The sequence below is a fragment of the Heptranchias perlo genome, chromosome 1 (genome assembly GCF_035084215.1).
Source record: "Heptranchias perlo isolate sHepPer1 chromosome 1, sHepPer1.hap1, whole genome shotgun sequence".
Taxonomy (NCBI): Eukaryota; Metazoa; Chordata; class Chondrichthyes; order Hexanchiformes; family Hexanchidae; genus Heptranchias; species Heptranchias perlo.
The window spans coordinates 107,154,633-107,170,691 of NC_090325.1; the positions used below are offsets into that span (position 1 = coordinate 107,154,633).

Below are 16,059 nucleotides of genomic sequence, written 5' to 3' on the forward strand. Positions count from 1 at the left end.
TACGAAGGTACCCCAGGGGCAAAATTGGGCCGTGTAGCGCCTGTTTTGTAGGCACTACGTGGACTACTAAACCGCGAAAATGGCTTCTGAGATGTCTGCGCACATTTCCAACGTGAAGGGCACAGGATGATATCTTGGTAAAGTTGGTTGCCTAACCAACACCAGCAGCATGTAGAGTCGAGAGATTATGACGTAAATCAGTGTGCAACACTGATTTGAAGCAGCCGGCAGCATTTTGGAACTCCACGCTCCAGCCAATGCGCTGTCTTAACCTCGCACAGCTGAACAGGACATAAAAGGCGTGAAAGACCCCCACCCCCCAGCGCTATTTAAAGGGATCATGCAGGAGTTACAGGTTCGTTATTCTGGCTGCTGGTACAATTATGCGTGTTTGTGGAACTTTCCTATACTTGGAGAAAGTTGCAATATTCTAGAGTGTGGTCTGGGTGGTCTTGCAGTACTGTTAGTGGCCTTTAAGTGTGCTGACCAAAGTTGCTTCCAGACAAGGGTGGCCTGCTAGGGCTTCTTCAAGAATTGAATATAGCTGGGAGCATGCAGAGCACAAGCTGCCAGAAGAGGGAGGAGGAGGAGGCAGCGCAGGGCACTCAGCAGGAGGGCATAACCAACAGGGGCCTTCAGGGACCAATTCTCTTACCCCAACTTCAGCAACGACCAGTGCATCAGACGACTGCAGTTCACTAAAGAGGTCGTGACCGAAATTTGTCACCTGCAGCAGCCACAACTGCAGCCTCAGAGCAGGGCAATGACAGCATTGCCGGTGGCTGTCAAGGTAACCATGGCACTTAATTTTTATGGCTCTGGCTCCTTTCAGGCCGCTGCTGGAGAAAAAAGCAACATCTCGCAGTGTGCAGTGCACTGCTGTATTAGGGAGGTCACTTAGAGGCTCTGTACGCACTTTGAAACAGATTCATCTCGTTCCCTCTTGCCAGAGACAAGCAGCACGAGTGAGCACGAGGGTTTGCTCGCATTGCAGGCTTCCCCATGGTGCAGGGTGCCATTTGAGTGCACGCACGGCAAAATGCGTGCAGATCAGAACTCGGCCATATTCATGATCCGAAAGGGATTCCACTCCCTCAATGTGCAGCTGGTGTGCGACCACACGCAGCACATCATGCGGGTCAATGCCCGCTATCCCGGCAGCAGTCATGATTCCTTCATCCTGCAGCAGTCCAAAATGCCACCTATATATATCAACCAGCACAGCAAGTCAAAGGCTGGCTACTGGGAGACAAGGGTTATCCCCTCATGAAGTGGCTCATGACTCCGGTCAGGAATGCATGCACAAGTGCACAGCAGGCGTACAAATAAGAGCCATGCTGCCACACGGATCATCATAGAGCAGACCATAGGCGTCCTCAAGCAATGCTTCAGCTGCCTGGACCACTCTGAAGGAGCCCTGCAGTACTCAACTGAGCGGGTATCAAGATTTGTCGTCGTATGCTGCACAACCTCGCCATTATGAGGGAACAGCTCTTGCCACTGCCAATCCAGCAATAAACTGAGCAAGAGGAAGAGACAGAGGAAGAGGCAGGGAGGCAACAAGGTAGACAGGCCTTATCTGCCAGGGCTCTGCGTGATCAGCTGATTAACCAGCGATACCAGTAACCTCAATGACACTTCGCCATTCACCAACAGTCCCACACTCCTTACCTTTCCTCTCCCACATGATCATCAAATCGTCCTCCTTGTGATTACACATTGATCCCCCTCAGCTCACAGAAAAGAAAACCAACACCAAATACAAATTCATAATCACATTGATAGATTTACACATGAAATGATTCAAACAAGCTGATACTATTAGAATTATAGAATGGTCTCCTATGCTGTAACCATTCAGCCCATCAAGCCCATAACGGCTCTTTGTAAGAGTTAGTCCCATTCCCCCATTCCTTCTCCGTAGCCCTGCAAATTTTTTCCCTTCAAGTATTTATCCAATTCCTTTTCGAAAGCCACGATTGAATCTGATTCCACCACCCTTCCAGATCATCACTACTTGCTGCGTAAGAAATTTTTTCCTCATGTCACCTTTGGTTCTTTTGCCAAATCACTTTAAATCAGTGTCCTCTGGTTCGTGACACTTCCACCAATGGGGAGTTTCTTTTAATTTACTTGATCTAAACCCTTCATGATTTTCACCCTTTTCCATTCTCTTAGTGCCTGTCGTTCATGTGCCTTTACCTTTCCTAGTGCTCCTGAGGTGCATCCCCACTGGCTGGAGCGTGGTTGACAGAAGACTGCTGACCTTCAACAGAGGAGAGTGCAGATTGTCTTGGAGGACAACCTCGAGCAGCTCTGGGCTGGGAGTGACCAGCTTCAGACTGCACCATCTCAGCCTAGGCTCCAGCAGTCAGGACTGGCTGGTTGACAGGCAACAGCAAGAGAACTGGCTGAATTACAGGGGTGGGAGCAGGACTGCTGTCATCCTGAGAGAGGAAGCAGGTCCGTCTTCACCACTGCTACTCACCCGGGGCAGCGCTTCAGCAATCCTGGTGACATGCTCGAGAACAGATGGCTGGACTGCTGTGATGCCAGGGAAGCCCCGTTCCACAGTAGAACCCAGAGCCAAAATAGCAGCAGTCTGAGCCTGTAACACAGCAGCGTGGGCTTCCAAAGCAGTCAGACCTTAGATGGCAGATGTTTGTGCTGCAATGGAAGCTGTGACATCTGTCATCAGACGCTGCATCACGGTGGGTTCCACAGGTGTGCTGATGGAGGTGACTACCCATTCCACGTGGGAAAGGATGAGCTCCAAGCTCTGCGCCAAGTTGGAGCTGCACTCCTCCATGCCTCTTGACACTGTGTGCAGGCTTTCTGGCAAGCTTTCCAGTGCACCAAGCATTTGGCTGTGTACGGCCATCAGCCTTCTTCTGTAGCCTGGCCCATCGAAGTCATCATCTGACACCTCTGCAGTAGAACTAGTGCGTGACCTCGTCCTCCAGTGAGCTGGCACCTGTGGTACTCATTCCCTCCACCCTGGTTCCTGCGCATTTGTGCCCGGTGTCTTACCGTGTGCAGATCCCTCCTCTATCCTAGCCTCTAAACCACACGCAGTGTCAGTATCTGAGCTGGTGGCTGCGAGTGTAAGATCAAGTGACTGTGTGTCTGCATCATCACTGTCATCTTCCTCTGACTGTGCCAGTTCCAGTTCTTGGGTATCTGCAATGACAAAGGAACATGGGTTAATTTGTGGTGCGGGGAGAGGAGAAAGTAAGACGTGCATGCTTACACCATCTGCAGCACGTGAGTCAGAAAAGATTGTGGGCTGAGGAAGAAGTGGGAAGCGAGAAGGAGGATTAGGTATGCAGAGACCCTCATCATCGATACCTCCAGTGCTGCCAATGGCCATGGCTGCAGCAATGAGCCGTCCAATGATGGACAGCATTATCTCCTCCATGGGGATGAGGACATGTAGGTGCGCCTGTCCTCCCCCAGGTCTTTCCTGCTGCCTACTGTTGTGCGCCACCTTCTCCTGCAAGAAAGAGGGAAATGTGTCAGTGAGTGTCTTGCAAGATGTTTGGGTGATGCGGCTGTTATGGTTGAATAGCTGCCAGTGTGTGTGTGACCTGTGGGTGTGCAGCTTGCAAGAGTGGTAATGTGTGAAGGTGAGATGCAGCATCTGATTCGAAGGATTGCATGTTGATTGAAAGAATTTGTTGGTAGGTGGGTGATGGGTTGGGGGGGGTGGGGTGGGTTGGTGTAGTGCATGGAGCAGTAGATGAGGCCAGTGTTACGCTTGACAGTTGATCTCATGTGTCAAATCATTGAACATCTTGTGCGTGGTGCGATGCTCCTGGCATTTACCTCATGCGTGATGTCCTCCCACTGCCTCTTCAGCATATGTCTGGAAGGCCTCCTGCCCCCCTGCGGAGATAGGATGCTCCTCCATCTGTCCACCTCTTCCACCAAGGCCTCTAGTGCACCGTACGAGAGCCTTGGTGCACGCTGTCGGCAGGCGCAGCCATTCTTCACTATCTTCCAGCAGAGTTACTTCCCAAAGGATTTCCTGCAACCACAGTGCACCTCCCCTTTAAGAGGTGCAGGCTGCCTTTAAGTGGCCCGATATCAGGGCCTCCTGCTGGTGCGTGCAACCAATCAACAACGCAAGTGGTGCAGGCTGCACGCAGCAATCATTTAAATCATCAGGCAGCGCGAATGTTACGAGATGCCTGCATCGCTATGACCTGGTGCCGTTTAATCGCGCACCGCGATCCCAGCACTCGTTTGAAGGTTATCCAATAGACCCCCACCCCTCCCAAGTTTAACTACGGCACCATCCTGACCAAGGATATTGTGGATGCAAGAGATTAACAAAAGACAAAAATATGAGAGAAAATAAAAATAGTAAAATTAGATCCCCACCTTAATTTGAATGTTTTCATATTGGAGACACTTCTGCTAGAATGCTATGGACTTTGGCTTACAAGTTCCTTTTAGCACGTCATAAAATGCAGTGGGCTTTGATCCAAAGTGTATTATAATAAGACTATTGCTTACAAATTAAAAATTACATCGGCTTCGGTGTCAGCCCTGTATTAGCATTGTTACACGGGCAAAACTTACCTGATCGGTCAGTCAAGCCTTGCTCTAGAAGTTTTACCCTTTGTGCAATGGAAAATGCTTGTATATGTATCTTCTCTGCTAAAACCTAAAAAGACACACAATTGATAACTTGGCTGAATCAATTGGTATGTTTAAATATCTTTCATTATAAAGAATGTTAAGAATTACAAAAATATCAATGCAAATGTTAATAACAAAAAATCATTGCTGAAAGATTAAAAACCTATTTTTCTGCTCAATATAATTTTGATTAAAGAAACAACTTGTACCTTTAACGTAGAAAAGTGTTCCACAGAGGCGTAATCAAAAAAAGGACGCTGAACCAAAGGAGGCATTAGGAGGAGTGACCAAATGTATGTCAAAGAAATGGATTTTAAGAAGGGTCTTAATTGAAGAGATAGAGATGGAGAGGGAGAGGTGAAGGGGTTTAGGGATAGAATTCCAGAGCTTAGAGCCTAGGCACCTGAAGGCACAGCTGCCAATAGTGGGGAAAAGGAGGGGGAGATGCATATTTAAGATATAAAGTTCAATACAAAAGAATGCAGCCTTTAATTTTTCAGCAGAGAATTATGCAATATTCCCATCAATATACAGATAATGCAATTAATTTAGAGATACACTGGAGGTCAATATTGCATCCAGTTTTTCCTCTGAAAAAGTGAAGATTAATCTGAGATTTTCAGAATTTCAATAATTAATTTTCTATTTGTGGCAAAATTGCCATGATGGATCGCAGTAAAGAAGATTTTTTTTAAAAAAACTTGCTTAATTATTTTTTAAAAGCACAAATGTTTTTGGAGGGAGTTCTATGCTGTCTACAATTATGATTTCTTTTTAAAACTGTATCAAGTTCTAGCTGGTATCATATTTCAAACGAAAAGAAAATCCAGTAACACTGTACATATTAGAATGGAGAAAGCATGCCAGATTTTGCCTAAACCTAATCAATGGCCATTAAATTATAAAGGCTGTAGTAACACAGGGATAAACCCCAAAGAAGGAAATTACAAAAATAAAAAAGAGAAAAAAAAAAACAAAAAAAGTTTTGATTTTCCTCACCACCCACACTTATCTGGAGCATTTGAACGGTCATATAGTGCATCAAAGTCATATTTTTAAGAACATTGGAATTTTAGAATTTATAATGAAACCACTGGAGTATCTAACGGAAGAAACTTATGCTTTCTACAAAATCTATAAAGGGTTACGTACGGTCTATGGATTTTCATTTTTAATATTAAATTTGGTGGCAGAGAGAGATGGAACAAAATGGGATATTATAAATAAGGACCAACACACTATCACGCACCTCATAGGCTAATTTTCTGACGTTCTCTTTAACATCCATAGTACGCCCAATGATCTTAGAAAGAGTTTTGGCTGACGGTCCTATACAGGACAATACTGCTCGTCTCACCTCTGGATTGGTGTCACGTTCAATTAAATACAAGTATGCTAAAATAACAAATTGCTTGCTATTAGTGCATTTTAATTTTTAAAAACAAAACCAAAAAGTTTAATTACATTTTTACTACATTACATCTCAACAAGACAAAAAAAACAAACATACTGCTCAACTGTGCATTGAACAATTTACCCACTTTTAGTCACCAGCAATATATTTTGGAAAACACAACTTTTTGCAAAACAGGCTTTAACAGAACATGTGCACATTAAAAGACAACAGTTTTAAATGATGCCTATGCTAAATCGTACAAAGTTCCTTCCCCCACCCAAAACAGCAGATGATCCATTTATGACCATCTCCCTTTACTATATTAAACTGATTGTGGGGTCCATGTTTTCACTCTACATCTCCATACAGTCCAGGCTAAGAGCCAGAACCACGAAGAAATAAAACCTGCATCATGCAGATTTTTAAAAATACCTTTTATAAAAAGCTATTTAACTTCATAATTCGCAATTTAAAAAATGTTCAGTGGATATTCATTTAACACGCTGGATACTCAATTTACGCAATGGTATACAGATTTAAAAAGTTAAACTGTCAGTTTACAATAATAAACATTCATGTAGACTGGATACACTAATACTTACCATCAATTACTGGGCAATTTTCATCAGTGGGATCCTGCAGTCTGGCCAAGGCAAGCACAGCCTGTATTCGCACATTTGGAAACTTGTCTTTTAACCTCACCAGCATGGCTTCATATATACAGTCATATAGTTCGTCGTCAATCTGTGCATTTTCTGACATGCTACCAAGAAGCTTGTTGATAAGCTGACAGGCACGAAATCGAACAGAGTGGCTACAGGCACTGTGAGACTGTTAGGAGATGGTTTAAAAACTAAGATCAGTGACCCAGTCAAAGACCAGTGAGATTTATGCTGAACTCATTACATTTCTTTTGTCAAAAGTACTTAGAACTTGTTCATTTTATTTTGTTATAAGATTAGTTAGTAATTTTTGTGTCAATTTGTCAAACATTTTGAAAGCTGCCGTCTTCATTCTTTTGTGCATTAGAATTTAGCAGTGTTACAATTGTATAAATTTATTCAGCACCTGTGTGAATGTTATCTAGCACAAAACACAGACATTAATCTCACTGGATAAATCCTCCAAGGTTCAGGGGAAAAAACTATTAAAGTAGTGCTTGAAATAATAGTAAAAGACCTCAAAAAACAATCGAAGATCTACTTCCATTGTAGAGGTTTAAGTCTTAGAAATTGCATTTACCCAACGCATTATCACTTGTCTCAGGGGGTCCACAAACACATCTCATCCAACTAATTACTTTGTGCAGTGTAGTTACTGATATGTGGGTAAATGTGATAACTAATTTGCAAGGTTCCACAAACAGCAAACAATATGAACGACCAGTTAATCTGCTTTCAGTGCAAATACATTTATTAAAGATAAAATTAAAGATGTTTAGAACAATACGAGAATGATGCTCAGGTAAGGGGGTAACTAGCACAATCCAGTCCAGTCCTCTGAAAGGGGCACTTTTGGTCCAAATAAGAACATAAGAAATAGGAGCAGGGGTAAGCCATACAGACCCTCGAGTCTGCTCCACCATTCAATCAGATCGTGGCTGATCTTCAACCTCGATTCCACTTTCCTGCCCGATCCCCATATCCCTTGATTCCTCTACAGTCCAAAAAGCTATCTATCTCAGCCTTGAATATACTCAACGACTCAGCATCCACAGCCCTCTGGGGTAGAGAATTTGAAAAATTCACAACCGAGTGAAGAAATTCCTCCGGCCGACTCCTTATCCTGCGACTATGCCCTCTAGTTCAAGACTCTCCAGCCAAGGGAAACAACCTCTCAGCCTCTACCCTGTCAAGCTCTCTCAGAATCTTATATATTTCAATGAGACCACCTCTCATTCTTCTAAACTCCAGAGAGTATAAACCCATTCTATTCAACCTCTCCTCATAGGACAACCCTCTCATCTCAGGAATTAATCTAGTGAACCTCCGTTGCACTGCCTCTAAGGCAAGTACATCCTTCCTTAGATAAGGAGGCCAAAACTGTATGCTGTACTCCTGGTGATGTCTCACCAAAGCCCTGTACAATTGTAGTAAGACTTCCTTACTCATGTACTCTAACCCCCTTGTAATAAAGGCCAACATGTCATTTGCCATCCTAATTGCTTGCTGTACCTTCATGCTAACTTTTTGTGTTTCTTGTACAAGGACACCAACATTTAATAGTTTCTCACCATTTAAAAGATATTCTGTTTTTCCATTCTTCCTACCAAAGTGAATAACCTCACATTTCCCCACATTATACTTCATCTGCCACCTTCTTGCCCACTCACTTAACCTGTCTACATCCCTTTGCAGACCGTGTCCTCCTCACAGCTTACTTTCCCACCTAGCTTTGTATCGTCAGCAAACTTGGATACATTACACCTTCATCCAAGTCATTAATATAGATTGTAAATAGCTGAGGCCCAAGCACCAATCTTTGCGGTAACCCACGAGTTACAGCCTGCCAACCTGAAAATGACCCGTTTATCCCTACTCTGTTTTCTGTCTGGTAACCAAACCTCTATCCATGCTAATATGTTACCTCCAACCTCATGAGCCCTTATCTTACGTAACAACCTTTTACGTGGCACCTTATCGAATGCCTTTTGAAAATCCAAATATACTACATCCACTGGTTCCCTTTTATCTACCCTGCTAGTTACATCCTCAAAAGACTCTAATAAATTTGTCAAACACTATTTCCCTTTCATAAAACCATGTTGACTCTGCCTAATCATATTATGATGTTCTAAGTGCCCTGTTACCACTTCCTTAATAATGGATTCCAGCATTTTTCCGACAACTGATGTCAGGCTAACTGGCCTGTAGTTCCCTGTTTTCTCTCTCCCTCCTTTCTTGACTAGATATTTTGATTTCTTTGAATAAAATAATCCCCAAAACTCTACTGCTATCTTTTAACAGCATTTTAATTAAAAGCTGGTCTCTGTTTTTTAATGCTAGTGCTTAGCATACCAGAGAAAAATTGGCAGCTTCTTGCACAACATAAACCAAATTTCAACAATGAGTGCAAAAAAGGACCAATATGATGTATGTTGATTTTGCTGCTAGATCTCTACTAGCAATTTAGAACGATTTCCACAAAGAAAAATGATTTAATGGAGGGAAATCCATTATCAACCAATTTTTTTGCAAGTAAAATGAAATAGCAACAACAAAAATCCATGGTACTGTATCTTTTTAAATGGAAGAACTTTGAGAATAGTACTGCACCTTAAGCAGAAAGTGAAATAGGAACAGCAAAAAAGAGTTTTCTTCCTCATCACTTTCTTCATCCACTGTTTCTTCAAATGAAGTAGCAAATTTTGCAACAAACTCGATCACTCTTTCTACAGCTGGCTCTCGTCTATAAATAATCATGGGATACTTCAACAAATTGATAAATTCCTCATGAAATGTATTTTTATCTTCATCCTGCAACTTTAAATAAAATTAGTATTAATAATGGCAACAGCATAAGCACAGTCTTTTTAACATTTTTGTAGGAAAAGAGTACAGAATGGGAAAAGCCGCTCAAGCCATTGAGTCCTCTACTTCCATCAGGCCGTGTACTATTTGCTTTGTTATGGATACTCCCTAACATATTCAACTGCTTCAAAGTGATTAAAAATCAGTAAAATATCCAAGAAAAGAAAGCTCTATCAAGTGAGCTTTCCCAATTAATCCAGCGTTAAAATCTACAATATTAAACCCTGGCCAGTTGGATTTCACATTGAGAACTGGAAAAATAGTAGTCAAGGTGCCTGCTCCTGATCTCTGCGCAATGAGCTCCTCTGTGTCCGGACATCAGAGAAGGACAGCATCAGGCTTGATTTGATGCTCTCTCATGGTCAAGCAGCCTGCTGACATTCATTGCCTTGGCTCATGAGTTATCAGATGGTTGCTGCTGCACATGGAATCTCAACCCAACAATCGTCAATGCATTAAAGAAAGAAGCGTGGTAAATGAAGAAAACTTAAAGAAAGCATAGTACTTTCATCTCTCTCAAATTGATTCAGCAGATTGCTTAACACTTCGGTAGAGGACAAATGGAATATTTTTAAGAAGTACTGCTGTGCATGTAGAATACATCAGGATTAGCAAGCATTTTCTAAATAAAAATGTCCCTAAACGGATCAACAAAACAATCAGAAGTGAAATGAAGAAAAAAAAATTCTATAAATCCTGTAGGGAGGAAGCTTGAAGTGGGATGGGGAAGTCACTGAAATCACTATAAGAAAACTTGAACGCATTAAGAGAGGCGTCAGAGGGGCAAAGACAAACCTGGAAATGAGCACAACTGATGCAAAAGGAAAGGAAGGTATTATTTGTCTTAGAATACTAAGAGGCAGCCAGAGAAAGGCGAGAACCTGGAAAGATGTTAATGAGGCCAAAACTGAGGATGAATTGTAAAATATACTTAATGATCATTTCATTCAAGTATTCATCTGGAAAACAAGAGCATCATGCCCTCCATAATCAGTGATCTCAACATAAATGAGATGAAGGTCTTAGACAAGCTAAAAGAGTCAAAGCTAATGGCCAGAGATGGATGGTATTTATGTTGGGCCAGAATTTACTGTCAAAATAACGGAGATACTAATGAGGCTCACCGTTATTTATAAGCGAATCGCACAACAACTTCAGGCGAGGGCAGATGCGCGTTAAACGCGAAAATCCGGAAGTTGCTGCTCAAGATGCGCCACTCCACCATTACCGTCCCGAAAACGGCACCTCGCTGCATGACTCACCATTCAAACGTATTGAACAGCATGAAGATCCTGTACTTGCATGGTAGATATGAACTAAACTCGCCAGAGAAAATTAGGGCGTGTCCATTTCTGACTAAGCTTTTTGTATTCATTCATGAGATGTGGGCATCACTGGCAAGGCCAGCATTTATTGCCCATCCCTAATTGCCCTTGAGGAGGTGGTGATGAGCCGCCTTCTTGAGCCGCTGCAGTCCGTGTGGTGAAGGTTCTCCCACAGTGCTGTTAGGTAGGGAGTTCCAGGATTTTGACCCTGTTTAAATACCTTTTTTAAAGGCATGATCAGTCTTAATTACTGCCAAACAACCTCTCTGGCAAAGAAAATCAACTTTTACAAGTGCAGAGTCGCAGTTATTCATGGTTTAATTGTTGCTGGAGATTTTTTTCTAAATTTAAATTTAATTTGTTTTAACTTTTTCTTTTTGTCCCTTTTTTCTCTCTCTCTCTCTATCCAATCTTTCTTTCCCTCTCTTTATTTCGCTTTCTGTACTTGATTTGACATTGAATTTACTATTCTAACTTACATTTCCTGGCTCAGACTCTATGTTTCCATTAACATTTCTTCAATCTGACTGGTTAAGGAGATTGAAGTTGCTTGCCCTGTTGCACAGGTCCCAGATGCCCGTTTCGATCTCCCACTTACAGCTACTTGCCATACAAAAACTCATGGGCAAGGGCAAGTCTAACAGCGGGTGCCGTTCGTTCACCGGCTACAGTAAATTCTGGCCCAATATCTGTGGAGACTGATGGTCATCACAAGTGAGTCCAGGAACAATGCAAAAACTCTACTAGACTGGAAATAAGAAATCGCACTACCTATTTTCAAAAAAAGGTAATAAAATAGGCTATTGGGTAAATGACATTCAATTATCAGGAGTAAATGTGAGGATCACCTGTAAAGAAAGAACATATGAACATACAAAATAGGAGCAGGAGTAGACCATATGGCCCCTTGAGCCTGCTCTGCCGTTCAATAAGATCATGACTGATGTTCGATCTCAACTCCACTTTCCTGCCTGATCCTCATATCCCTTGATTCCCCTAGAGTCTAAAAACCTATCTATCTCAGCCTTGAGCATATTCAACGACCGAGCATCCACAACCCTCTGGGGTAGAGAATTCCAAAGATTCACAACCCTGTGTGAAGAAATTGCCCCTCACCTCAGTATTAAATGGTCGACCCCTTATCCTGAGACTATGCCCCCTAGTTCTAGACGCTCCAGCCACGGGAAACAACCTCTCAGCATCTACCCTGTGAAGCCCCCTCAGAATCTTGTATGTTTCAATGAGATCATCTCTCATTCTTCTAAACTCCAGGGAGTATAGGCCCATTCTACTCAATCTCACCTAATAGGATAACCCTCTCATCCAGGAATCAATCTGGTTCTCATCCCAGGAATCAAAGAACAAACTAACTTGCAATTACAAGGCATCTCATCACATCCTCGGAATGTCCCAAAGCACTAGATTTATATGCTGAAATCCGTAATGGGGCTGGGATTCACAACCTTCTATCTCGGATCACAGTGCTACCAACTGAGCCAAGCTGACACTGCGTGACAATAACCTATTTGCAAAATACCAAATTTGGCAGGGCAGTTGAATTTGAGACAGCATTGAGAGACCTACAGAATACATTAATTGAAGTATGTAAATGGGTACAAAATTTAATACAGAAATAAGTATAAAGTATTGAATAAGAAAAAAAATGGGCATCATAAGTACTCCATGACTGGGATGAAAATAGATATGGCTGAAGCTGAAACAGATCTAGGAGCATTAGTAAACTCAGCATTTAACATATCCAATCGCTCCAGGCAACAGTCAGCGAGGCAAATAGAATGATGAACTATATTGCTAAAATAGTAGAGTGTGTCGGAGGAAATTCTGCTCAAACTGTAGTGATCTGGTTAGGCCACACTTGAGTACTATGTTTAGTTCTCGTCACTGAGAACACAAGGGAAACAATCAAACTGTGGAGACTCTGTAGAGATGAGCCAAGAGAGTGATCCTAACTTAAAAGGATCGAAGATTATCAGGAAAGAGTGCAGAACTTAGTCTATTTAACCTTTAACTAAGATGACAGTGGGCCCAAAGCTATGCAAGATAGTAAACAGTAAAGAAAAGTAAACCTGCAACATTACTTCACATGAAATTGGGACAGGAGGCACAAAATTCAACCAGGCAAAAGGGAAAGTTAGGACTCATATCTGGAAGTTTTTTTTTAATTTAAGAAACAACTAGATGTTGTAACGGGGGCTATAGCTTCATTTACTTGTGATACTAACCTCAGCATTCAATGCCTGATTCCAACCAATCACAAAGGCAGAATCCAGCAGCAAGGAGCATAACACAAACATGTCATTCTAAGATTAATCTCAGGTGCAAAAGTTTGAATATTTACCTAACTTTATCTGGAATAAAGGTTCTTAAAAAGATAGGCTTCCTTAACTCCTCCCTAACAGCAGGAAATTGCCATTATGTAACTGCAGTATAGTTTTAACTGAGGGAGAACCACACAAAATACACTTTGCAGGGATCTACTCATAACTTAAAATACAACACAGTAATCAGAACTGTGATGTGATTTACAGCAGTATTGTCCAGACTACTATGAACTGCATATACCTGATTATACATTTGTTTAAGACCTGCCACCAGCTTTGCAAGATTTTGATGTCCTTTCTGGGCCATTTCAAAGGCTTGTCGAATTTGGCGCAGTTGATTTTTGTGTGTCTCCATTTTTTTTTAAAAAGCTGAAATAAACAATATGGATTAATGTCCAAGATTTTTTTAAAACAGTAATAATTCCACTTGATAAAAAAGATTCTTAATACAGTTTTGAAAAGTAATGGATAAAAAATTAAAATATTTATTTCAATGACTTCAGCAATTTAGAAAAAATATTAGCCTGGGGAAAATATTGAATGAAACTGTAGATATCCCAGCCAGTAGTGGGATTGCATAGGATCAGATTAGCCCAAGTCCCCCGGTCAGTAATGGGCCAAACTAATCGAGATCGCCCCGTCAGGATTGGTGCTTTGTGGGACCTGGCTGCTCCAAGCTTTCTGTGCTGTGATGATGTGACAAAGGCAGAGACAGTCACAAATTAATTTAAACTCTTCAGCAGTGCTCCTTATTTTTAGAAGTCTGACAGAAAACAAAATAAAATAACTGACATTGGCAACGTCCTGGGTGACCTCTCGCCATTGATAACCCAGTCTCCCCCCCCCCCCTCCCCCCCCCCCCTCCAATGGCACTCAGGTTACCACTACCCCTCACTGGTTACCTGGATCACTGCATGCTGTTGACTATTTACCTATGTTACCACACTCTTTCCCCCTCCACCAGTTACATGGGTTACTGTGCTCTCTTTCCCCCCATGTCACTATGCTGTCTCCCCTCCCCCACAAGCTACCCAGGTAACCGAACTCTCTCTCTCTCTCTCTCTCTCTCCCTCCCTGCTCCCCCCTCACCCCCACTACACTTTCTTTCACCCTACCTTGTAACCAAGTTACTATGCTCTCTTTCCCAACCCATTAGTTACCTGGGTTACCACTCTCTTTCCTCCCAATTAGTTACCTGTGTTACCATGCACTATGAACATACGAATTAAAAGCAGGTGTAGACCATTCGGCCCCTTGAGACTGCTCTGCCATTTGATAAGATCATGGCTGATCTGATTGCGACCTCAAACTTACTTTCCCGTCTACCTACCTTTGACTCCCTTGTTAGTCAGGAATCTATCGAACTCGGTCTTAAAAATATTCAATGACCCTGCCTCCACCGCTCTCTGGGGAAGGGGGTTCCACAGACTCATGACCCCCAAGAGAAAAAATTTCTCCTCATTTCCGTCTTAAATGGGAGACCCCTTATTTTTAAACTGTGGCCGCTAGTTCTAGTCTCTCTCAGAAGGGGAACCATCCTCTCTGCATCTACCCCTTCTAGTCCCCTCAGGATCTTATGTTTCAATAAGATCACCTCTCATTCTTCTAAACTCCAGTGTATACAGGCCCAACTTGTCCAACCTTTCCTCATAAGATAACCCCCTCACCACAGGAATCAGTCGAGTGAACATTCTTTTCTCCATCCCCGTTATCCAGATTATGACACTTTCTACTTTTCCAATTGGACAGTAAGGGGACATTGGGTTGTTCCTGTATCATCAAACAAAAAAACCTTACAAAAGTGTCCCCTTTTTAGAGGGGCACAACTAATAGAAAACTAAATCATAAAAAAAAGTAAACTTAACAAAATATATAACAACGTTTCCACCCATGTCCACTACGCACTCCAGTCCCTGCGGTGCCCACCGATCGTGGAAGGTTTCAAGCATACCACTAGATGCCGCATGCTCCTTCTCTAGGGGCACCCAGGCACGGAAAAAGTCGCACTAGAAAGCCAGGCAGCCAGTTACTGCCCCCACGGGCCACATATAAAGCTCCCTTTCCTTTTTAATTTAATTCTTTATTATGTAGGCATCTCTGGCAAGGCTGGCATTTATTGCTCATCCTTAGTCATTCTGAGAAGGTGGTGGTATTCTCCCTTCTGAACTGCTGAAGTCTATTATTTGTCAGAGTTTGATATAGCGGAGTAGTTAGTTAGGCCACTTAAGGAGGCAGTTAAAACTCAAATCACATTGGTGTGGGAGTGGACTCACATATAGGCCAGACCGGGTAAGGATGGCAGATTTCCCTCCATAAAGGACATTAGTGAACCAGCTGGGTTTTTGCGATAATCCAACTGTTTCATGGTCACTTTTACTGATACCTGCTTTTTAAAACTGAATTTCAAATTCTCAAACTGCCATGGTGGGATTTGAACTCACATTCTCTGGACTACATCCAGAAACATAATCTCTATGCTTCCAGACCCTTCATTTACCCCTATTACCCACTCTTCCCCCGGGTTACCGCGCTCCCTCTCCTATCTTCCCCGCCCCCGGGCCGGGCTCGGTCACCCCCCTCCCTCTTCCCCCACCCCCGTGCCGGGCTCGGTCACCCCCCTCCCTCTTCCCCCACCCCCGTGCCGGGCTCGGTCACCCCTCTCCCTCATTAACCCCTCTCCCCCATTAACCCCTCTCACCTCTTCCGTTCAGAATCTGCGTTTCTTTTTTAAATCAAGTCAGTTGGGCGCGAGCCGCCGACAACAACCGCCCAAAATTTCAAATCCGTCTCTCGCGAGATTACTGAGTCTATCCACCGGAAAT

At 42.8% G+C, this 16,059-nt stretch overlaps 1 protein-coding gene across 1 annotated transcript in view; it reads right to left on the bottom strand.

The window, feature by feature from the left end:
- ncapg (non-SMC condensin I complex, subunit G) overlaps positions 1-16,056 on the bottom strand; it is an 87,052-nt gene extending 70,996 nt beyond the window's left edge. The window contains exons 1-6 of the mRNA XM_067989348.1: positions 15,936-16,056; positions 13,479-13,606; positions 9,316-9,522; positions 6,643-6,871; positions 5,894-6,039; positions 4,585-4,669 (exon numbers count right to left, since the gene is read on the bottom strand). Of these exons, the coding sequence (XP_067845449.1) occupies positions 4,585-4,669; positions 5,894-6,039; positions 6,643-6,871; positions 9,316-9,522; positions 13,479-13,592 (781 nt within the window). The 5' untranslated portion in view covers positions 13,593-13,606; positions 15,936-16,056. The remainder of the gene's footprint in view (positions 1-4,584; positions 4,670-5,893; positions 6,040-6,642; positions 6,872-9,315; positions 9,523-13,478; positions 13,607-15,935) is intronic.
- Positions 16,057-16,059: the final 3 nt, after the last annotated feature.